The 23,043-nt window shown below is 46.2% G+C and overlaps 1 protein-coding gene across 4 annotated transcripts in view; it reads left to right on the plus strand.

Moving 5' to 3' along the window:
• The window catches only part of ccdc9 (coiled-coil domain containing 9), a 37,113-nt gene that overhangs the window by 10,755 nt on the left and 3,315 nt on the right, over positions 1–23,043 (plus strand). For 3 of the 4 annotated variants that reach the window (XM_052044377.1, XM_052044376.1, XM_052044379.1), the window contains exons 6-15: positions 4,025–4,108; positions 10,088–10,258; positions 11,663–11,844; positions 14,058–14,101; positions 15,891–15,935; positions 16,717–16,822; positions 17,877–17,928; positions 19,085–19,598; positions 20,096–20,326; positions 21,697–21,768. In XM_052044377.1, the coding sequence (XP_051900337.1) occupies positions 4,025–4,108; positions 10,088–10,258; positions 11,663–11,844; positions 14,058–14,101; positions 15,891–15,935; positions 16,717–16,822; positions 17,877–17,928; positions 19,085–19,598; positions 20,096–20,326; positions 21,697–21,768 (1,501 nt within the window). The remainder of the gene's footprint in view (positions 1–4,024; positions 4,109–10,087; positions 10,259–11,662; positions 11,845–14,057; positions 14,102–15,890; positions 15,936–16,716; positions 16,823–17,876; positions 17,929–19,084; positions 19,599–20,095; positions 20,327–21,696; positions 21,769–23,043) is intronic. The other variant, XM_052044380.1, reaches the window with a different exon arrangement.

Below are 23,043 nucleotides of genomic sequence, written 5' to 3' on the forward strand. Positions count from 1 at the left end.
TGATGGTTGTAGGAAAGTAACTGTTCCTGAACCTGGTGGTGTGGGACTTCAGGCTTCTGTACCTCCTGCCTGATGGTAGCAGCAAGAAGTTGGCATGGCCCAGATGGTGGGGATCCTTGGTAACAGATGTCGTCGTCTTGAGGCAGTATCTCCTATAGATGCTGCCAGTGGTGGGGAGGGCTGTGCCCATGATGGACTGGGCTGTGTCCACAACTCTCTTCAACCTCTTGTGCTCCTGTGCATTGGAATTGCCATACCAGGCAAGATGCTACCAGTCGGGATACTTTCTACAGTACATTGGTAGAAGTTTGTTAGAGTATTTGGCGACATGCCAAATTTCTTTAAGCTTGTAAGAACGACAGAGTGCTGGTGTGCCTTCGTGATTGCATCTATGTGCTGGGCCCAGGACAGGTCATCTGAGATGTTAAAGCCCAGGACTTTGAAGCTGCTAACTCTCTCCACCACTGATTCTGGAACATCTGAAGTTGTGTGCTAGTAGCACAGAGAGGGACCAAATGAATTGTGTAGCAGTTGGTGCCACACCAGCCTCTGCCCACTGCTCGTCTTCCCCATTGTGCCATCACTGTTTCCTTACGACCATCTCGCCCTTCTCTCTGCCTCTAATTCGGCTTCTTGATCACCCCTGATTTCCACCGCTATCCCAAACCTCTGGTTGCCTGATCCCAAACTCTGGAATTCCCATCCAAACCTCTGCATCTCTCGACGTACCTTTCTAACTTCCCTTTTTTAATGAGCTTTTGATAATTTTCCCTTTTTGTATGACAGTGCTCTTCAGATGTATCTTGTGTTGCTTTTCGAAGTTAGGGGGACACTGAAAATTCAAGTTGCGCTCCTCCTAAATTCATCTATCCCATTCCACATTCACACCTCTTAAAGAGGTTGCTTTGGAGACTATTTCAGATTTACAGGCCCTAGTTTTCTACAAATCCACCAAGAAGTGTCGGAGCTATAGAACACACATAAGTGACATGGAGAGGTTACCTGGCATCCCTCAGCTGTCAATGAGTCGCCCCGTTTGGTGTGAAGCTGTGCAGATCCTTGTGTTGGGCTGAATTCTTCTCACTCTTGAGCAGCTACTGTCTTGGTTGTTGTTCCTGCCCCTGGATGTTAGAGGAAGTAATTCTTTTCTCTAATTGCATCAGATAATTGGCATGTAAATGAGCCCAACCAGTCCAGGTTGGTGTTTATGCTCTGGACCTCATTTCTTTCTCTCCATCCAAGTCAATCAGCCTTGCCCTTCAAATCACTTCTCCATTTGCTTGACCTGCCTCCCCATAAGTACATTCCATACTACTTCAGTCGCTCCCTGTGCAGCAAATCCACGCTGCTCTTTGGATTTCTGGGTGAGTAACTTGTATTGAAGGTCTCTGGTCAAACTGGAAACGTTCTCTCTGCCTCCACCCTCTCAAAAACTGTCACCATTTGGTAGGTTAACTGGCTGCTGTAAATTGCTCCTTGTGTAGACCAGTGGTAGAATCTGGGGAAAATTAATGAAAAATGGGATTACTGTGGGATTAGTGTAAATGGATGGGTGATGGCTGGCAGGGATTCAGAGGGCTGAAGGGCCTGTTTCTGTGCTGCATCTCTTTATTTTAAGGTCACTCAATCTTTCATTCTCAAGAGTAAAGAGATTTGGTCTGTTCCTCCTTTCCTTTTGTGTAAGCCCTGGCAATTCAGGTATCATCCTTGCAAATCTTCACACACTCTCCAATGCCGTTATAATCTTTCTAATACAGTGACCGTGGCATGCTCTACCCTGTGGTCCAACCAAGGTTCAATGCAACTTTAACTTCCCTACTTTTCAATTTATTCCCTGTAGGAAAAACACCACAGTGCTTGGTTTTCTTTCTTTGTAAACTTTCTAACCTGTGGTGCTGCTTTTGGTGATTGTATATTATGATGTCCCTTAGTTCTACTCCACCAAATATTTGCAGCTTCCAACTAAGAAGTGACCTCCCAACACATGCCATCTCTTCCTCGTCTGCATTGAACCTCAGTAGCCATTTCCCATTCAGCTATTGGCCCATGATCCAGTGGCTCCTATCTGGAGGTGTGTGGTGTTGGGTGGAGAATGAGCTCTAATCTACCCTCCACAGTCTCTCTTGGCTTGTGCTAGGAGTGGTCATATGGGTAGCTGCCAAGGTTAGTGCCTACATCATCTAAGTGGGTTGGATGGGGTGAAGTACAGCAGGAATAAAACAATTTCACTACAACATTGCTTGTTTGTTGAGCAAGAATTTGAGTCAAAACTCGGGATTACTTTGCCTCCTGAGTGAGGAACAATTGCATTCTTGTGGAATGATCTCCAGTGAGTTGTCTTTTGGCCAAGGCTATTTAGCTAAGTTTGTAAAAGGCTGCAAAGAAGATGCTCTACATAGGACCTGTTCTGATTAATATTCCACCCACAGGATTTCTCCCAAAACTTCCTAATTATCTGCCCTTCCTGCAGCCTTCCCATTAGATCCCATTCCCCTTTGGAAAGTTCCTAGCAAATCTGGATTCACTGTCCTTTTGAGGAAGATTCCAGATGACCTTAACCCTTGGATTGCCAGTTGGTTAACTCTGTTCTTGTGGTTCTGAGGGCACATGGAAAATGTGGCTCTCCAGCACCATGGTGTCTCGGTAATGACATCTGAGTTTCTGGATTGGAATTGATTTGCAGAAACTTTCTGCAAGCCAGGGCTTAAAATATTTCCACTTGGAAAAGAATCTTGAGGATCGGCCGTTGATTAATTTTCCATCCTTTGTGTTAACTGAGAATTCCCAAAGGTCTAACCATGCTGGATGGAGAACAGCTTCCGATGCATGTGTTTCAGTGATTGGGCCCAGGAGTGTTCAATGACTCAACAACTGGAATCTTGGGATCCCCTTGTGTCTCGTTGTTTAAAGTCCTCGTTGGCACAGTGAGATCAGTGTGTGCAACACACTGAAACCAAGGCATTAATAAGTTCTGAAATTGCCAGAGACCGTTCCAGCCCAGCACCTGATGAGCAAAAAATTCTCCTTAACTAAAAGTTGGGAAGACCAAAGCCACCATCTTTCGTCTCCATTGTTACCTCCTGTTCCTGGGCTACCAACCATTCCTCTGCCCAGAAACTCTCTGAAACTGGACCAGACTCCCCAACTTCATTCTATTTAACCAAGATGAGGTTCCACTACATCCGTGTTGAAGCCGCTTGTTTCGTTGCCTGACATTCCCGTCTGTGTCTTTGTTACCTCCAGACACATGAACTCCATGTTCCTGGCCGGCCTCTCATTCTGTTGTCCTAAATTTCAACTCATCCAAACCTCGGGCCAATGCAGCTGCCTCGCAGCTCCAGTGACCAGGGTTTGATTCCAACCTCTGGTGCTGTGGGTGTAGAGTTTGTAGGTTCTCCTAGATACCGTGGGTTTCCCTGGGGTAATCTGGATTCCTCCTGCTCTCTCCCCGACAAAGGTATGTGGGTTGGTAGGTGAATGGCCACTGGTACCTCCCATCTGCTGCCCAGCCAATCGGGGAACTTGCAGAAGTTGTCATGGTCACGATGTTGGACGGATGGTAATCTTATCCAGCTCCTGAATCATTGTTCATTGTAGTGGGGATGTTGCAGCCATATCGGGTCCATCCCAGAAACTGAGGGTGGATTTGATATCACGTGGGGGCGGGGGTGATGGGGCTTATCTATTCATGAGGGGCGGAAGTCATTGTTGAGACCAGCATTTATTGCCTATCCCTAACAGTCCTGTAAAACTGGCTGGCTTGCAACATTGTTTTGGAGAACAGTTAACATTTGACCATGTACATGGGTTTGATGTAGAATAGACGAGGGTGGTAGATTTCTCTCCCTAAAGGATATTACTGAGACAGATGCAGGTTTGTCATGACCGTCTGGTACTATTGTGGTCACCATTACTGATGTGGGGTTTGTATTCCAGATTTATAACTTTGGGTCTTTGACCTAACGCTCCAGTACTCTAGATACTAGACCAAGTTAAAATCTTCCAAATTAACTTCTCCTGACAGGAATGGGAAGAAAAGCGACGACAGAACATTGAGAAAATGAACGAGGAGATGGAGAAGATTGCGGAGTACGAGAGGGGTCAGATGGTGAGACCGCGCACTGTCCACACGTTAATCCCACTGCTCACCACCTCCACCCATGGACCTGTTGGTCTCCTCCCATGCAGCTGATTTTGCTGCAGGGAACCTTTCGAAAGCTCAACTTTTTCCACAAGTGAGGAGACGGGCAGATGATGTGGGAAGGAAGTGAGGTGGAGGAACTGCCCATTTTAGAGACAGCCCATCATGTTGACTGTCATTACGTGAAGGGGCCATTTGCCTCAGTACTCTGGTTTGTTTGTCATCCATGATCCAAATTATCTCCCCTGTATCTCAAATATTAAATGGTGTACCAGAGAATTTTGTCTGAAATTGGGCAGCTCCTTCTTTGAGATCCGTGGGGCAGATACCAGGCATTTACCCCACACTGTTGCAGATGGCTATGTTGTTAATGTGCAGCTACAAGCTTAGTGGTGTCTGGAGCCAAAGCCCCACCTTGGGTGGAGAGGGGGGTGGTGGGAGACTGGAGATCAGAGGCCAAGCAAAGGTGAGATGACCAGTTCAGTGATCAGATACATGGTTGGAATAGTTGAGGGAATCGGGGACTGGAGGGGGATTGGATGTGGTGACAGTTGGATCCTCCTTTGGGGGACTTGGGGTCATGGGGTTTAAGGATCAGATGTTGGGACAGGGAGATGGGTGGGTGGGGAGGTGTTGTGCCCTGTGATAGTTGGGTGGGGAAATTCAGTGGATGGGAAGTGTGGTGTTGAGGAAGATCAGTTGTGGGGGGGGGGGGGGGGTGGAGGGGAGGGGGAGTCGAGGATAAAAGGTAGTATGATGGCACAACAGTTATCCATGTCCCCTCTCTCTGATCCAGGGACCTGGGTTCGATCCTGTACGTAATCCGCCGGTGTAGGTAGGTGTCAAGAATCAAAGTGATCGGCATCTGAGAGAGAGGTTGCAGGGCTACAGGGGAAGTAAGGAAAAGGGGATAGGATTGAGTGATTGCTCCACTAGTAGTCAGTGGGTCGACTGGCTGCCTCCTGTTTTGCAATAAGTCAGCATGGAATTAGATGGGATGGGAAACATGGTATAAAGACCTGGTTGTTCCGGCAGATGAATGGTGTGGACTGAGTTCCGGCATGTTGTCCCAAAAGCAGTGACGTTGTCTGATGTGCAAGCCCCATGTGTGTCAGAAAACTCAGCCAAACTTCCAACAAGCAGAAAAATGCCCAGGCAGTGATCACTATTGTGTTTCACTCAGCTGTAGGTCCACCTTTGATTCTCTGTGATTGAATCTCCAGACTGTTATCTCTTCAGCTTTGACCATTTAGTTAGATGTGAAGAGGTGGGGAGGATACTTCACCATGGGGGTTGTACATATAATGGATATCAGTCATCTGTGGTTGGGTGGGGGATGTTTTGGGTAAAATGATGAATGAGATGCAAATGGAGAAACATTCTATTGAGCCCACAACTACATTGTGACTGTCAACATGGCAAACTTGAATGGGAAAGGTTAACTGAATCATCAGTGGGGTCAGGGCACGCACATCCTCTGCAAGACATTTTGACAACATGGAGTTTGGGGGGAGCCATTTGATGCCTCACTTGGTTAAAGAGCTTGCTTAAGCTCACCATCCAGACTCCAAAATGAAGATTGCAGGATATGGGTGAGTGTTGGAGCTGAGGTTTGAACAGGGGAACATCCATGTGGAGTCTTCTAAAGAAAAGGTCCTAGTAGTAGGCTATTTCTAGATGCAGAGGTAGTTTTATCTGTGTTCTTAAAAAAAAATAAACAATCAAAAGTTGAGTAGAGATGTTGTGTGTGCTACACACTGCAGCTTGCCCAGGGAGGTGAATGAGCAAACTAACGTTCCTTCACTGCCAAGGACAGGATGCAGGAGCCTCTGAAATGTCAGTCAGCAGCTTGGATTGCCGTAATCCACTCTGACTCATGCCATCCGAAGCAGTAGCAATTCACAATTGCAATTAATTGTTCATGCGAGTTGATTGCCATTTCTGTGAATCCCTTGGGTCTTAAACTTCCTCAGAGTGATAAACTTCTAGTGTTAGGCAAAAGACAAATCGTGATGAACAGCAATCTAAAGTGTGAACAGCAGATGCTGGAGGTTTACTTGCAAATTGATTTACAAGATGTGGGTGTCAATGGCAAGGGCAGAGTTTCTTGCTATCCAGGACTTTGAACTGCTGTGCTCCCACAGTGCTGTTGGGGAGGGAGTTCCAGGATTTGGACTTGGCAATGATGAAGGAAGGGCACGTATATTGGGGTGGTGTGCAACTTGGAAGGGAACCTGCCTGGTGATGCTCCCCTTCCCCCCTAAAGCCCTTTTCTTCTGGGTGGTCGAGCGGAGGGCCTGGGAGGTGCTGATGGAACTCGAGTTGGTCTGCTCCTGAGAAAGACAGAGCTCTTCCTCCTGAGCTCAGTCCTGCTCCACTTGAAGCAGAACCTGATCATTCCCATTCATGGTTTAATGGACTTGCAGTTCCATTTTGTCATTTTTTTTTAAAAAATGGCCCTTTCTGCTCTTCACTGGAAGGCTGCCCCTCGGTGAACAAATCTCATTCACGTGTTGGCCTAATTACCCCCTTCAGGCGCATAACCAAGTGTGTGAATGATAGGTGTTGGAAGGATGTGGGTGAACATAAACTAGGAGCAGGAGTAGGTCGTCTCATTGATCCGGCACCACATCTCATCACAGCCACGACTGATCGAGCATTGTCCCCATATCCTTTAATATCCAGAAGTCTGTCAACCTATTGCTCTGTGTTGAATGAGCACCATGACTGAGCCTCTAGAGCCCTTTGGAGCCGAGCATTCCAAACATTCACCAATCTGAGCGAAGAAATCTTCTCGCCTCAGCCCTAGATGGCCTATCCCTTACTCTGGAACTATTCCTGGCCTTAGACCCATCAGCCAAGGGAAACGTCTCTCTTGTGAGAATTTTATAGGTCTCAATGAGATCTCTCTGTGCAGGTTTCAACATGATTCTCCCTTCTAACCTCTAGAGAACATGATACCAGTCTGCTCAATCTCTAATACGGAGAGCCCACCCTCCCTACTCCCTCGGTGGCAAGTACATCATTTCTTGGCTAAGCAGAGCAAAGCTCTACACAGATGTGGTATCACCGGTTGCAACAAGGCTTCAAGTCGACAGCTAAGCTGCAGATTTAATTGAGGTGATGTGGGATCACCAGAATGGGTTCAGTTAAATTGAGAACTGTTTGCATAAGTTTGGTTGAAATGATTTGGACACACATTCTCTAGAGTTTAGACTCATGGGGAGATTGCATGGAGATCTCACTGAAACGTGCAGAATGAGAAGCTGTGGGTAGGAGAGTCCAGAGCAGTGGGGAATAAGCTTATAACGAGCTGGTGTGATATTCAGAGGGGTGTGGAAATCTGGGTCACACTCCCCTGAAGACTGTGGACACAGTCAACAGGAGCTTTCCCGACTGGGTATGATAGTTTTTGCTTCACTTAACAGAGAGTTTGGTAACTTGGTGGCAGGGGGTGGGGTGGGTTTAAGTGGTGGACAGATTGGTGGGTTTCACTCAATGAGCGCTGGGGGTGCGGCACTGCTGCCTAACAGGGTGGTGGACACAGAAACCCTTGCCACATTTAAAAATGAAGATACCTGGAATGAGAGCTTGAATACTGAGTTTTGGATTGAGAGAAAGGAAGTGGAATTAATCTGAAGATCATTTCAGACCCCCATGGGCTCAGTGGGCTGAATGGCCTCCAGCTTGGGACAGGCTTGAGGGGCTCCCATAGCTGTGATGAAACTGCCCATGGGTGTTCCCAGTTTTGGGCTCTATGTGTGTGGTAGAAAGGCAGGACCTGGTAGAACTGTCATGGAAAGGGTTAATGCAGTGAAGTGTTGGGACAAGTAATAGGGTAACACAGGAAGTGACCACAGGATGGTTTCCATGGAGCTTGGTTACTGCCTTTGGCTTCCTGAAGGTTGGTGAATTGCACCTCTGGAGAGAAAGTTTGTGTTTATTAACCAACACACAGCTGTGTTTAATGAGCCCTATTCCTTATGGATGAGTTCTGACTCTGCGTTGCTGTGTAATATTTCTGTCAGGGAGTGAACAGTCTATTTAGATTTAATTAGCTCCTGTTTTTTTTTATTGTTATTTGAAGAGGAAATAACTTTGAACCAGTAAACCCGAGCTGTTTCTCCCCATCAATGACACTTGTATTCTCCATGGTTAGAGTTGGAAAAACTTGTGTTCCTGTGAAGTCAAATTTGAGTTTATTGTCAGATGCACAAGTCCATGTGTGCACAGGTGTGATGAAAAACTTACTGCAGCAGCATCGCAGGCACATACTGTAACATCATATACGCAGCATTCACAAGATAAACCCAAATTAAACACAATTTTTACAAGAAAGAACACAATTAGAACAAAAAAAAGTCCACATTAGTGCCATGTGGTCATAATGTTGTTAAACTGTAGTGATTAGGGTTGTGCAGGTTGGTTCAAGAACTGTGAATGGCTGAAGGGAAGTAGCTCTTCCTGAACCTGGTGGTGTGGGGACTTTGGGCTTCTGTACCTCCTGCTGATGGGAGCTGCGAGAAGATGGCACGGCCTGGATGGTGGGGATCATTGATGATGGATGCTGCTGCCTTGAGGTAGTGCCTCCTGTAGGTACTACCAATGCTGGGGATGGAGGGAGGTACCTGTGATGTATTGGGCTGAGTCCACTACTCTCTGCAGCCTCTTGTGTTCCTGCGCATTCAAATTGCCGTCCCAGACCATGATGCAACTGTCAGGATACTTTCAACAGTACATGTATAGAAGTTTGTTGGAGTGTTTGGTGATGTGCCAAACTTTCTTAACCTTTTTTTAAACAAAAAAGTAGAGATGCTGGTGTGCTTTTCTTGTGATTGCATCCATGTGCTTTGTAACATAGGAAATGCAGCAGTCAATCTGTGTACAGAAAGCTCCCAGCAACAGCAATATGATGGCCAGGTATTTTGGTTTAGTGATTTTAGTTGAGGGTTAAATATTGGCCCAGGACACTGGGGGTGGGGGGTGGGGGGGGGGGGGGGGGGGGACCTTCCTCACTTGTTTGTCTTCAAAATAGTGGCACAGTAGAATCTTGTGTGTCTAAACTAGGTCTTGGTTTTTTTTTTGTTTTAATGCCAAGAAGTACAAGTACGTAGTTCGCTGAAAGTGGCATCACAGGCAGATAGTGGTAAAGAAGGCATTTGGCCTACTAGCCTTTCTCAGTCAGGGCATTGAGTATAGAAGTTGGGAAATTATGTTGCAGTGATACAAGATGTTGGTGAGGCCACACTTGGAGCACTGTGCACAGTTCTGGTCACCCTGTTACAGGAAAGATGTTATTAAACCACAAAAAGTGCAGAAAAGATTTACCAGGATGTTGCCTGGACTTGGGGCCCGAGTTACAAGGAGAGGTTGCGTAGTCCAGGACTTTATTCCCTGGAACGTAAGAGATTGAGGGGTGAGCTGATAGAGGTGTACAAGATCATGAGGGGCATAGATGACAGGGTGAAAGCACATTGTCTTTTTCCTAAGGAAGGGGTGCTTTAAAAACAAGAGGGCATAGGTTTAAGATCAGAGGCGAGAGATCTAAGAGACATCAGGGGCAGCTTCTTCAAGCAAAGGGTGGTGTGTGCTTGGAATGAGCTGCCAGAAACAGTGGTGGAGGCGGGCACATTAGCAGCGTTTAAAAGCCATCTAGATAAGTACATAGAAAGGAGAGATATAGTGGGATATGGGCCAAACATGGGCAGATGGGCAACACTGTCATCATGGAGGAGTTGGGCTGAAGGGCCTGGTTCCATGCTGTATGACTCTGACTGTATTGTCCTATCTGAGCCAATGCAATTCTGACAGTACTGCACTCCACGTGCACTGCAGGGTTTGTCGTCATGTCTCTGGAGTGGACCGAGCCAGCAGTGTCTCTGTGCCAGAGGGTTTCCTAGATTATTGGAAATGGACCAAAACTGGACCTAAATTCTTGTTTTCAAGGATGGCACTGGGGAGAAAAACCCCATCCGGAACTTTCTGGATGATCCGCGCCGTTCGGGATCCCTTCCCGACAGCGACAGGAAGGACGGCAGCCGTCGGCATGTGCGGAATTGGGGTGGGCCGGACTTTGACAAGGTGAAGACCGGTCTGGATCGGGGAAAGGACCGACAGGTAAGGCTGTGGTCAGTGCCGAGCCTGTGCATTGCACACAGGAAGAACCATTCCCAGCAAATCTCCTTATCGTCCTGAAGCACTGCCCTCCTGCTAAAGATAAATCACGGCACATTTAATCTACTGGGTGGATTTAAAGGGCTCTTTGAGGAAGGGGAATTTAAGGATGATGCAGAGAGCTGAGCTCTGGAGATGAAAACAAAAAGTACTTAAAATCTGGAAATTCAGAAATTAAGTAATAGAACCCAGAGCATCTGTCATGGAAAGTCTTGAAGCATCAAGTACAGAAGGGTTTGATCACCTAGTTACTTTGGGTGTGATACTCAGACCTAATGGGATTGTTCTTCAGATATATCTTGCAACATGTTTACTTAGGATTTGAGACCCATCCCTGTGAATTGATGTGGGAAGGATAGAGCATGGTATTTCTCCATGGTATCAGGGCACACTGACCTAGATATTGTTTGTTTGTCAAAGAAAATGACTGAAGTTTGCATAGAACAACTTTTCAAAAAAGCCGTGGTTTTCCTCGGGTAAGATCTGATTGCGGGGAAGAACCAGTGGAGTACAATTTACTTCACTGACTTACATGAATGTTTCCAGGGCTCGAGGGCCTGAGTTATAGGGAGAGGTTGGGCAGGCTCGGACTTTATTCCATAGAGAGTAGGAGACTGAGAGGTGACCTTTATGGAGGTGTATATAATCAGGAGGGACATATGGTGAATGCACGCAGTCTTTTTCCCAGGGAAAGGGGATCAAAAACTAGAGGGCATAGGTTTAAGGGGAGAGGGGAAAGATTTAAAAAGGATCTGAGGGGCAACTTCTTCACACAGAGGGTGCTGCGTATATGGAGCCAGAGGAAGTGGTTGAGATGGGTACAATTACAAATACATTTAAAAGGCACTTGGACAGTGCAGATGCTGGGATCTGGAGCAACAAACAGTCTGCTGGAGGAGCTCAGCGGGTTGAGCAGCATCTGTGGGGGGGGGGGGGGGGAAGGAACTGTCGACGTTTGGGGTTGAAACTCGGCATCCAGAGTCCTGATGCAGGATTTCAACTGAAACGTTGGTTATTTCTTTCCTCCAACAGATGTTGCTCGACCTGCTGAGTTCCTCCAGCAGATTGTGTGCTGCACTTGGACCGGTAAGTGGATAGGAAAGGTTTGGAGGGATATGGGCCAAGTGCAGGCAAATGGGACCAGCTTAGATGGGCATCTTGGTCAGCATGGATGAGTTGGGCCAAAGGGCCTTTTCCGTGCAGTGACCTGCTGAGGAGTTCTCTCCATGGTTTATCACCACCTGCCCACTGTACACCTTTGGCTGGGATTCAGTACCGTTTGCCTCTGGATAATCCATAGTGTTGCTTTCACCACCATTCCTCCCCGTTCTCTTCACCCCCGCCCAGGGCAGGCACCCTGGTGCCAAGGACTCCTTCGACATGACCTTGTCTATGACCGGACGGGAGAGAGCCGAGTACATGCGCTGGAAGAAGGAGCGGGAGCAGATTGACCAGGAGAGGCTGGCTCGGCATCGCAACGCTACGGGGCAGTGGAGGCGTGAGTGGGACGCTGAGAAGACTGAATCCATGTACGTCTGTGTTTGCATCGGGGTGGGCCGATGTGTGTCCATTCCTTAATCGTTGCTCCCTCCTGCCCCCTCTCCAAACTCCACGGAACCTAAGGGGGGGGGGGGGTGGAAACTAACTGGGCATCAAGTTTGGAAATGTGCCATCCAGGACTGGGGGAGAGTTGGGCAGGGGGGCTCTGGACAGTTGGTGGCCACAGGTTCAATCAGGACTTGGTGGTGGAAGAATTAATCAGAACCCTGGGCTGTGGTGGGCAGGGGGGAGGTTCAGAGGTGTCCTGGGGCAGCACTATGCTGTGGTCATGAAGGGGACAGGCTGTGGGTGGGGGAAGGGAACCCCATGCTCTAGAGGGGAGGGCTTGTAGGGTGGGGCTGAGCCCTGTGCTCTTCTGGTAGACTAGCGCACCCAGTCTCAGAGCGTTTGATGTCTCTGGGCCTGTACTTGATGTTCAGAAGGATGAGGGGGGATCTCATTGAAACCGACTGGATACTGAAAGGCCTGGATAGAGTGGACGTGGAGAGGATATTTCCAGTAGTGGGAGAGTGTAGGATCCGAGGGCACAGCCTCAGGATAAAGGGATGTCCCTTTAAAACTGAGATGAGGAGCAGTTTATTCAGGCAGAGGGTGGTGAATCTGTGGAATCTGTTGCCACAGAGGCCAAGTTACTGGGTGTATTTAAGGCAGAGATTGATACATTCTTGATTGGTAAGGGGGTTAAGGGTTACAGGGAGAAAGCAGGAGAATGGGGTTGCGGGGGAAAGAAATCGGCCATGATTGAATGGCAGAACAAACTCGATGGGCTGAATATCTCCTACATCTTGTGCTCTCATGATCTGGAATAGGTTTGGCTAATCCCTTCCGTTTCTGAAGGAGTGAGAGGAGTGACGTCGGGTGCAGAAATCAAACTACTGGATTGGGGCAAAACGGGTCAGAAATGGGAGGGGTGGGTGGGGGGGTGGGGGTGGAATGGTCAGTGTTGTGACCCAAAAAAAAGCAGTGGTAAGCAGCTGAATCCAAGCTGAGTGTGGGTGCCAGTGTGTGTTACTTTCTTGATATCTTGAATCTCTCATTTCAAACCAGCATTAATTTTCACACCTCCTTAATCCCTCAGACACTTATTCGCACATTGCAAGAGTGACAGCTGTTATACTCTGTCGTGCTCTCTAGTTCTTGGCTGTCATGTTGCAAATTTTTTTTGCTTGTGCCCTGATCATTCACTAAAATCAATCATAAAATTTGGAAAAGTTTATTTTCCCTAATTTCTAGCTTGGGGGTACTGAAACCAGATAGAATTCTGACAGAGTAGAAAAGACCCACTGGCCAGGGACACAGATAAGCAAGAGGGGAAGAGAAAATGTGCTGTAGGGTTAGAGGGGGTCCTGAGTGGAACTGAGGGCTGGTTTCTCTGACTTGTATCAATGGTGGGAAGTAGACATTGTTGGCACGACCAGTGCTAGTTTAATTGTCCTTGAGAAGCTGATTGGTGAACTGCCGCCTTGAACCATTCCCCCATGTTGTTAGGGAGGAAGCTTGGGGTTTTGATCCAATAATAATGAAGAAGGTGAGGTGCATTACTGGTCAGGATGATGTGTACCTTGGAAGGGTTCCTAAAGCTCCTGCAGCCCTTGCTGCTGGTGATAGAGGTCGTGGGTTTGGGCTTTAGGCGTACCTTGGCTTGTAAGTTGAGATGGTGCCCTCTTCAGCCACAGTACACCACTGGAGTGAGTCAGCGTGGGGTTGGTGGGTAGGATGTGAGCAAGCTATAGTTAATATTCTGTCATCCTATCAGCAACCTACCTCCTCTCCGGTCGTTTGAGCCAAAAATCAACAGTGCGGTTTATTGCTGCTTGACCATTTCTCCTTCAGCACTGGTGAGCGGTCTGGTTAATTACTCCTCTCTTAAGAGGGGCTGTCATTTGGTTTCAGTGCAATTCTGAGCAGATGTTAAAGTTTGTGAATGAAGTTTGGATTCCCTGCAAGCTCCATCTGTTGTGCTCTGAAATATCAGAGACAATCTGGGGAGAAATTTGTCTCTGGTCACTGGAGCCAAACATGCTAGAATATCTGCCACTGACTGTGATCAGTGGGGTGGGGTGCTCTAACCAGTAGTTATTTTTTTATTGCATTAACACTGGCAACTAAAGATGAATTTCTCCCCTAATGAGAGTTTAGTCTGACTTTTGTATATCTTTTTTTCCCTTTTTCCTATCTCAAGGTTCAAAGAGAGTTCACGTCCCACTGAAGAAAGCAGCACTAGAGGTACGTACCAAGTGAGGATGGTCATGACTTCTGCTGCAGAGCGTGGGTTGGCAGGAAGTTCTGAGTACAAGCAGCCAGGAATGCTTGATTCCTTTAGGTTTTCCTAAACCACTTAGGTTGGGATTGTCAAAAGTTGTTGTCCATAATTATAAAACTAAATGGAATGTTATCCCAATTTTAAAATCTGCGGTTTAAAAGTTATTAATTCTATGTATTGTGCCTCTCAAAGAATATCTCACCATTAGATGAGATGTCAGATTTCTGTTTTCATTTCACCATGGGGTGTGAATGGTATTTAATCACCTGATTTGCTGGGTTGCATGGTCATTGAAGGCCTTGCCTCTCTCATAACTTGGGATAGATTCCATTGGGTCCAAGGACTTATTCACTAACACCTAATGTTCTTCAGGAGACCCAACACCACCACCTCCTTAATATCAACATGCCCTAGAATATCAGTGTCCTTCTCCTTAGTGAATACCAATGTAAAGTACTCATTTAGTACCTTGCCCACTTCCTCTGGGTCCAGACATAAATTCCGTCCTTTGATCCTACCCTCTCCCTAGTTACCCTCTCAATTTTTAATGTATGTGTAAAATGCTTTGTGATTCTCTTTAATCCTACTCTCCAAAAACATTTCATGGCCCCTTTAAGCGCTCCTGATTCCCTGTTTCCCTTGTATTCCTCAAAGGCCCTGTCCAATTTCTAAGCCTTGTGCTTCATTTCTCTTTTTGACTAAATCTGCAATCTCTCTTATCATTCAAGATTCCCAAACCTTGTATTCTTCTTTGCAGGAATGTGTTGGTCCTGAATTCTGACCAGCTGGCCTTTAAACAACTCCCACTTGCCCAATAACAGCTGCTCCCAATCTACCCTCCCCAGCTCCTGTTTAATGCTGTTGGAACTACCAATGTGTTTATGCTGCCCGCCCCCAGCCATTAGCAGCTGAGTTGTAACTCTTCTGTCAGACATCTCACTGTTTACTTGGGAAGGCCACAGAGGTGTGAAAGACCTTCAAATGCCAGTTAGGAATGAGTTCAATTGCAAGTCATAGAAGTGAGAAATAAGTTGCAAGGCCATTTTATGAGGCATGGTTATAACTAAATTCCAAGCTGTTTGACATTCAGCCTGAGCACTTAATCACTCTTAAAAGAAGGTTGTTTTACATTTGTGACTTCTGTCTGTGTTTAGTCAGCTGTATACCCTTGTCATCTCTCCTATACTAGGTGACTGAACTTAAGGAAGAATTTTTGTTAAGTTGGAGCCTGTTTATTTCTCTTCAGTTCCACAAAGCTTCAGCTCAGAAAATAACAAACCATCCTATTTATATTGCACACAACATGTAGCATCTAAACACCCAATCATTGGAGCACTGAGCAAGTGCCACACTGCCAGAGGTACCATCTTTCAGCTGAGACATTGCAAAGATTCTCCTCTGCCTACAACAGAGACCACACCGATTCTCCCTTTTGTCTGGGGCCAATATTTAGCCCTTCGATCATTATAACATTGTGTGTGAGAACTTGCTCTGTTCAAATTGATAGTCATGTTTCCTATATAACGGAGTGACACATTTCAAGGTGTATTTCATTAGCTGTAAAGCACTTCAGGACAACCTTAGAGCTGTAATGAAATGTCACACCTGTCTTGTAAGGGTCAAGTAATTTGCTGCTAATTAGTAAATTATTTTAGCTGCATGGATTGATAATGTTTGTCTGTTTGTATACTTTGCTGTTTCCTTTACCTTGCTGTATCTATCTCTTATTGCTGACCATCTGTCTGTCTGTAGGTTCGAAGAACTTTAAGAAATCAAACTTGAGTGCCAGGCATACAGGTTTGCTGAGTCACTCCTCTGCATGTTTGGTTTGTGGGTGTGAATTCTGGCGCCTCGTTGCTTGTGTGTTTGCCTGCCAGCCATGGCTCAGTGGGTCACACCACTGCCTCTGAGTCAAGTTGTTGGTTCAAGTCCTGCTGCTGAAACTTGACCACAGACCCCCAAAGCAGTGGTGGAGGGCTGTCAAAGGTGCTCGTCTCTGGATAAGACATTACATACACTCCTGGTTACCCAGTCAACTGGGTGTAAGTGATGTCCTGAGCAGGGGAATTTTCTCATGTTCTGACCAATATTCTTAACTAAAACCTTAAAAATCCAAATGATATCACATTGCTGTTTGTGGGAGCTTGCTGTGCACAAATTAACTGCTGTGTTTCCTACGTTTGTGATGGTGGATGCACTTCAGTAGCTGCTCAGTCTGGATTGTAAAACACTCTGGCCAGTTTACCACTGACCCGCACGTCTTTGGGATGTGGGAGGAAACCAGAACACCTGGGGGAAACCCATGCAGTTGGTCACAGTAACCTCCACTCAGACAGTGCTGGAGATCAGGATCAAACCCAGGTCGCTGGAGCTGTGAGGCAGCAGCTTTATCAGCTGCACCACTGTGCTGCCTGTAGCAGACCTCTATTTCTATAGCACTGTGAAAAGTGCTACAGAAATGCAGGTCTACTTTATTTTAGTGTAGGGTAGGCCCAAGTTATGTTAAAATAAGCTGTGGGGGTGGATGACCTTGTTAACTGTCCAGGGGCTGCAGCTGGTAACCTGGTTAATTTTTCAGATGAACAAAGACCACCCAAGCCGCCAACAATTTCTGACTTTATCTTTCAATCCAAAAGTAAGGATTCCAAGAGAGGGAGAGTCAAACGCAGAGAGAAGAACTACAGGTAGGCAACGTCTATCAGCCTTGACTAACTCGCTGCCTACTGTTCCTAGTGTCTGGTCTCCAAAGACCAGGAGAGTGCATCTCTCCACCAATGTTTAAGGGGGCAAAGTTACCCCTGGAGGTAACAAGCAATACAGAGGCAGGCTACCCACCTCATTCCTACCCAGGGAGTGTTGAGGAGTGCAAATGTAGATAGCTTAAACTATCTACATTCCCCTCTTTCCCCATCCTGCTGACAACACCCAATTCAAAGTCAAGTTTATTCTCTTATGCACCAGTACATGCATGCACAGGCGCAATGAAAAACTTACTTCAACCATCCGGTTTTTGAACCAAGCGGCAAAACCCTAATCATTACGGTTTAGCAACACTATGATCACTTTGCACTAAAATGGACTTTTTTTTTCTGTTCCAATTGTGTTCTTCTTGTTTAAAAAGTTGTGTATAATTTGTTTTTCTTGTGAATGCTGCTTATCTGATGCCATGTGCCTGTAATGCTGCTGCAAGTAAGTTTTTCATTGCACCTGTGCGCACATGGACTTGTGCATATGACGAACTCAACTTTGACCTTGCAGCAGCATCACAGGCACATGGCATCAGATACACGTTCACAAGAAAAGATAAATTAACAACATGAATTATACAAAATTATATAAGAGAACACAATTAGAACAAACAAAAAATCCATTGTAGTGCAAAGTGGTCATAGTGTTGCTATACTGAGGTAGTGGTTAGTGTTGTGCAGGTTGGTTCAAGAAGGGAATGGCTGAAGGGAAGTAGTTGTTCTTGAACCTGGTGGTGTGGGGACTTCAGGCTTTCGCTGGTCTGTATATGCCCACAAGGGGAGGGGCTGGGAAAGAGAGTGCAGATTTGGGAGGAGGAGGATGGATTTTCTTTTGAGTAATGAGCCCACCTCTCTCTGCCCCTTTTATATTAGTGTCCTGCAATGTTTGCTGTATCCTGACACTATCCAATGACTTAATGGATGGAGAGTTGTGTGTCGAGAGTTTTTGTGACCCTCCAACGGTGAAATTTGTTGTGTTCTTTTTCTGTAGCATGCATGACAATCGATGGGAAACATCTGAAGCTGAACCAGAGGAGAAACAAGTAAGTAAACAGCAAGATCTTTAATGCAGTGTGGTACTGAAGTCTGAACATGGGGATGGGAAGGAGCCATTTGGATTTGTGTTCCTTGTGTCAAGGGAGATACCTGTAAGCATTTTACCCCAGATGCACCAAGCAAGAGAAGGAAAGAAAGACACAATGGGAGAGGGAAATGCATTGGAAATGGCTGGGAAAAAGCACAGGGTAACTTGGGAGTGAGGTTGTGCCTGAGGAGAGATTTAATGAGGTTAGGTTTGACATGGAGGGACTTGATGATGGGTGGAGGTGTGAATATCTGCCACAAAGTCCCTGTAGATCTCTGAACTGATTGCCGGATGTGTTTCAAGCTACTGGCAATATGAACCTGGTAGCGATTTGAGGCGATGTGTTTTGTTTTGGGAGCAAGCAGAGGCCACCTGTGGCTGCAACACAAAGCACAGGAGGAACTCCAGCAGGTCAGGCAGCATCTCTGGAGGGAAGTGGACAGTCACAATATATGTGGCTCCAGATTCCGGCATCTGCAGTCTTGTGTGTCTCCATTTTGCTGCCCGTGACTGTGCTGGGTGGTGTGCTCCCTGGAGGAGGAGAACTGGGGATTTTCAGGAGGTGGGTTTTCCAACTCAATAACATGGGTTGTTGGCAAGTTGAGTGCCAACTTTCTCACTGAGATCCTGGAGGAACTGAATATCCCCTGTGTGTGTGAGTTTTTCTAGAATTCCTTTAAACAGCAAGTGAAACGAAGACTGAGATTGGAACTTGACCACTGTTCAGTCACTTACTTTACACAACATTTTTACTGGGAGCCTGAGTTCTGTATTTCTTAAGACCAGGACCCTAACTCTCAAAACACTTGGCTGAGGATGGTGTCTCCCTGGTAGCATCAATGTGGGCTCTTATTTAATGCACATCTTGTACATGGCCAAGAAAGGCTCAGAGCTCCATATTAATCTGCATTTAAATACACATCCCAATCACAGCTGACCGGTTGGAGAACCTGCTGGCACTTATGACTAGGTTGTCCATCAGTTAAATGTTGCCCTGATGCAGGGTTTCAACCCAAAACGTCAACCATTCCTTCCCCCACCCCCACAGATGCTGCTCGACCTGTTGAATTTGTCCAGCAGTTTGTTTCTTCACTTAAATGGTTTCCTCTTTACAGGAGAAGGAGTTGAAGGCCCCACCTGTCGAAGCTCCAGTGCTCTCTGAGAGCAAGGTCGATGTGGACGAGTCTCCTGCAGGTGACCTCGATGATGCTGACGATGATCAGTGGGAAGATGCCAGCGACAGCGAAGAGGAGATAGTGGGCGAGGATGTGTCGGAGGGCGAGGAGGTAGTGGTGGAGTCAACTGAGGAAGAGAGAGACGGTGGAGGAATGAAGGATCAGGAGGTGGCAGCAGATGAGCAGAGCACCGACCAAAGTCCAGAGGTTGGAGCCAAAGACCAGCGGGTCAGGAAGTCCCAGGAAACACCCAGACTACACATAAAAGATGCACCCGAGGAGCCAGCAGAAACTGAGTCCAAACCCCTGAGTCCGTTCTCGCTCGAAGGATATCATCCAGTCAAAGACTGGGCAGAGGAGATGGAAGTAACTTCTCCCAGAACCAACGTGTTGCAGAATCCCCTGCAATCAGCTTCCACTGACAAATCTTCCCAGGAGGACGTCAAGGCTGATGGTAAGAGAAACACTCCACAGAGACTGTGGGGGAGTAAAGTTGAATTTTTCTGTGTCTCCCTTTTTTTAATCCACTTCTCATTTTAACCTAATTTTGAACCTAACTTCCCCTGAAGCAAAATAACGAGCTTCCAAAGCTTGGTCAGCCATAAGATCAATGACTTGATCATAAAACACCTTCAAGAGTTATCTGGACCCCCTCCCTCACTTGTTTAAAATATCTTTTGTTTTCACAACCACCCCCAACTTGTTGAACTAAATGCAAATGAGGGTATTTGCTCACTCTCTGAATCTGTCCACCTGTGGAGTTGAAACCCATACCAACTGGATAAGACTAGCTGTTGGGCAAGGCAAGACTCCTGCTCAATCTGCAGCTCCCCTACCTTAATGCCCCACCATCCCTTCACCCCCCTCCTCACTTCCACCCAGCTCCTCGTTCTGTTCCTAGAAGTCCAGTGATCCAGCAGCTCGAGTTAATGAACGTGCTTTTGTTTCCAGTGGAGTTGGAGTCTGGGGTCACCCCTGCCGACTGCGAGTCACATGCCTCCGATGTCCATACTGGGCAGAAGTCCGTGGCTACAGCTGAGCCCAGTGGGAGTGGGGGCGAAGATCCTGCTAGTGAAATCCCAGAGGAGAAAGTTGAGCATGCTGCTGAGGATACGGCCGCCATAGAGGCCGCCCAGGGGAAGGAAGAAGAGGAGTCGAAGACAGTGGTCAACATACAAACAGGTCAGTGCTACTTATGCAGTGCAGGCACACCTTTGATCCGAGCTGCAAGTCCCAGCCGTGTGGTCACACAAGGGATCGGGGTATTCCTGTAACCACACTGAGGTCCAGGATTCTTTACCCAAAGGGCAGTACTTCAGGATTCCCATCCTGTAGTGAACTACCAGTCATGCAATATCTACTTAATTCATCAATGCTCCTTAACATTCAGATTACCCGTGTAACATTCCCCCAACCTCTCATCTTGTCTCCCTCTGGTCTAAACTTCCACATCTCTGACATCTAAACTAATACATTCAGTTTGGAGGGAGGTATTACAAGAAGAGGCTGTTGCTCATTTTCAGAGCATTAGAGTGCTGAACTATTGATCATGTAGCTTGATTTATTATCAAATAACATCCAATCCCTCCACTGTAATAGTTTACTTTTTAATGGGCTAGAAATCTGAAATAATGTGAAAAGCTGGAATCGATAACGTAACCTGTTCCTTTTACAGAAACTGCTTCCAGGTATTGTCATTACTGTGAAATTTTATCTGTATATGTGGAGTCAGTGATTTAATTGTGGTAATATTGACTGTTTCAGGTTTGATGTTAGCACTTAGTAACTAACGTATGATTTTCCCCTCTGTCGGTTAAGGAACATCATTGATTTGCTTCAGAGCCCTGCAAAGTTCTCTGACAGAACCATGCAGTTAACCCAATCCTGTGCCCTATCTCTGATTACCTTGTTACATGTTTATTTTCAAATAATTACCTAATTCCCATTTAATATTTTTGATAGATTCTCCTTCCACACGGTGACCTGTATTGAAATGTGATTTAATTTTTTTTAAAAAACATTCCCCTACTTTTTGATCCTTTTTACAATAAAATTTTCTTAATACTTTTTTGTGTCCAGTTTCTTCCTTCAGTGCTCAACACTGGTTAAGCTGTTAAACAATGACTCCATTTTAAAATTCTCATCTTTTATTTTCAAATCCTTCCATGGTCTCGCCCCAGCCCCTCTGTAACACCTCACAGCCCTACAAAATCCCCTGAGATCCAACCCCACCCCCACCCCCCACTGCTGGCTGCTTGTTCAACCATTACTTCAATTGACCTTTTTGTTCTTCGCGGAGCCCTGCTCATCATCCCTGCTGTTCTCTTACTGAGTATCATGTCCTCCCAAGGCCTTGACTTTCCTCCAGATATCCTTCTCTAGGTTATTTATCTTTACTTTAACTGAGTTGTATACATGTTTGCCTGAAAGTTCAATTGCATATTGACTTCTTGGTTGTGCACTATTTCTGAGCCATTCGTTGTTCACTTTAGTTGAACACTAATGTTTCTTGCAGAATGCCCACTGATTTTTTTTTTCCACCCTCTCTGAAGGCGAAGCCCTAGAAGCCACCAGCAGGACATCACAGAGCACAGATTGTGTGGAAGAAAGTGAGCCCATCTCAGGTGCAGTTCGAATCACCAGCTTTGAGACTGTTTGCTTTCGTAAGACTCCCCTCTCTCTGAGCTAAGCTCCCTCTCTTTTGAGCCTGTTGACTGACTAACTCCAAAAATCCTTGCTTAACCAATCGAGGCAGTGCGTCTAACATCAAACCATCTCCAGCCCCAACAAAAAGCAGATGTTAACAGCTGCTTGATGCAAGGTCGACAATCTTTGTCTCTGCAGCACAAGGCGAAAGACTCCATTTGCGACAAAGTCTGTGACTGTTAGTCTGAACTGCTCTTGGTGCTTCTGTCTTTCTGCTCTCTCTGTCTCTAGAAAGCATGTGGCTGTGAGATTTCTGGCTATTCCGGTTCATTATCTAACTGGACAGTAGGAGCACTCTGCTGATGAAACAGACAAGATTTCTCTATGAACCCCCTAGGCTCAGAGTGCTGTCTGGAAACTTTGAGTATATCATCTGGACACAAGTAGACAATACCATTTTACCAACAGTGTAGACACCTGTTAGTTATTGAAGTCATTAACAGAAAAGCACACTTGGATTTGAAGCATGGTTCTATCTCCCCTTGTCTTTCCACATTTTGTGTGTGTGTGAGAGAGAGAGACCATGGTCTGAACTTCTATATAACATCAAACAGGCCTCAGTGTCAGTAGCTTTAAATGGAATAGGTTGGAGCTGGAAGAAGCCATTCAAGTCCATATCCTTGCCTGATAACCAATGTCCAAAAATCTATTGATCCCATCCTGGTATGTTCTTGATGACTGACTGTATCCACAGCCCTTGGAGGTAGAAAATTGCAAAGATTTGTAACATTCATATTGTGGGGGAAATGCTCCTCCGCAATGACCCTTTGTCCCAAGTCTCGCTGGTTCTAGACTTCTGAAGGAAGCATCATCTATGCTGTCAGTCCTTCTCAGAATCTGGTCGTCACAATGAGATGACTTCCCGTGCTTCTAAGCTCTGGTGAATCTGGGATTGAGAGTATAGATGTTGCAAGGCCATTTTCCTCGGGCTGGGGAGTGAATGGATTGGATCTGTTTTCATTTGGGCTGGGTGGTCAGGCTTAGAATACTTGATTATGTCAGTGTTTTTGTTTTCTCCTGTTGGTGGTTTGATGCATTGCTGGTTTTTGCCACTTAATTGAATCCAATTTTGTCTCCGATGTTCAGGAAGTTCCAAGCTTTGTGTTGTATTCAACTTTCAGTGATTGAGTATTCTGTTTGAACAATCCGATATGTATTGATGGTGCAGAGATTTTAGAATTTTCCATCCATTG

Source organism: Pristis pectinata, chromosome 35 (genome assembly GCF_009764475.1).
Source record: "Pristis pectinata isolate sPriPec2 chromosome 35, sPriPec2.1.pri, whole genome shotgun sequence".
In the NCBI taxonomy this organism is placed as follows: domain Eukaryota; kingdom Metazoa; phylum Chordata; class Chondrichthyes; order Rhinopristiformes; family Pristidae; genus Pristis; species Pristis pectinata.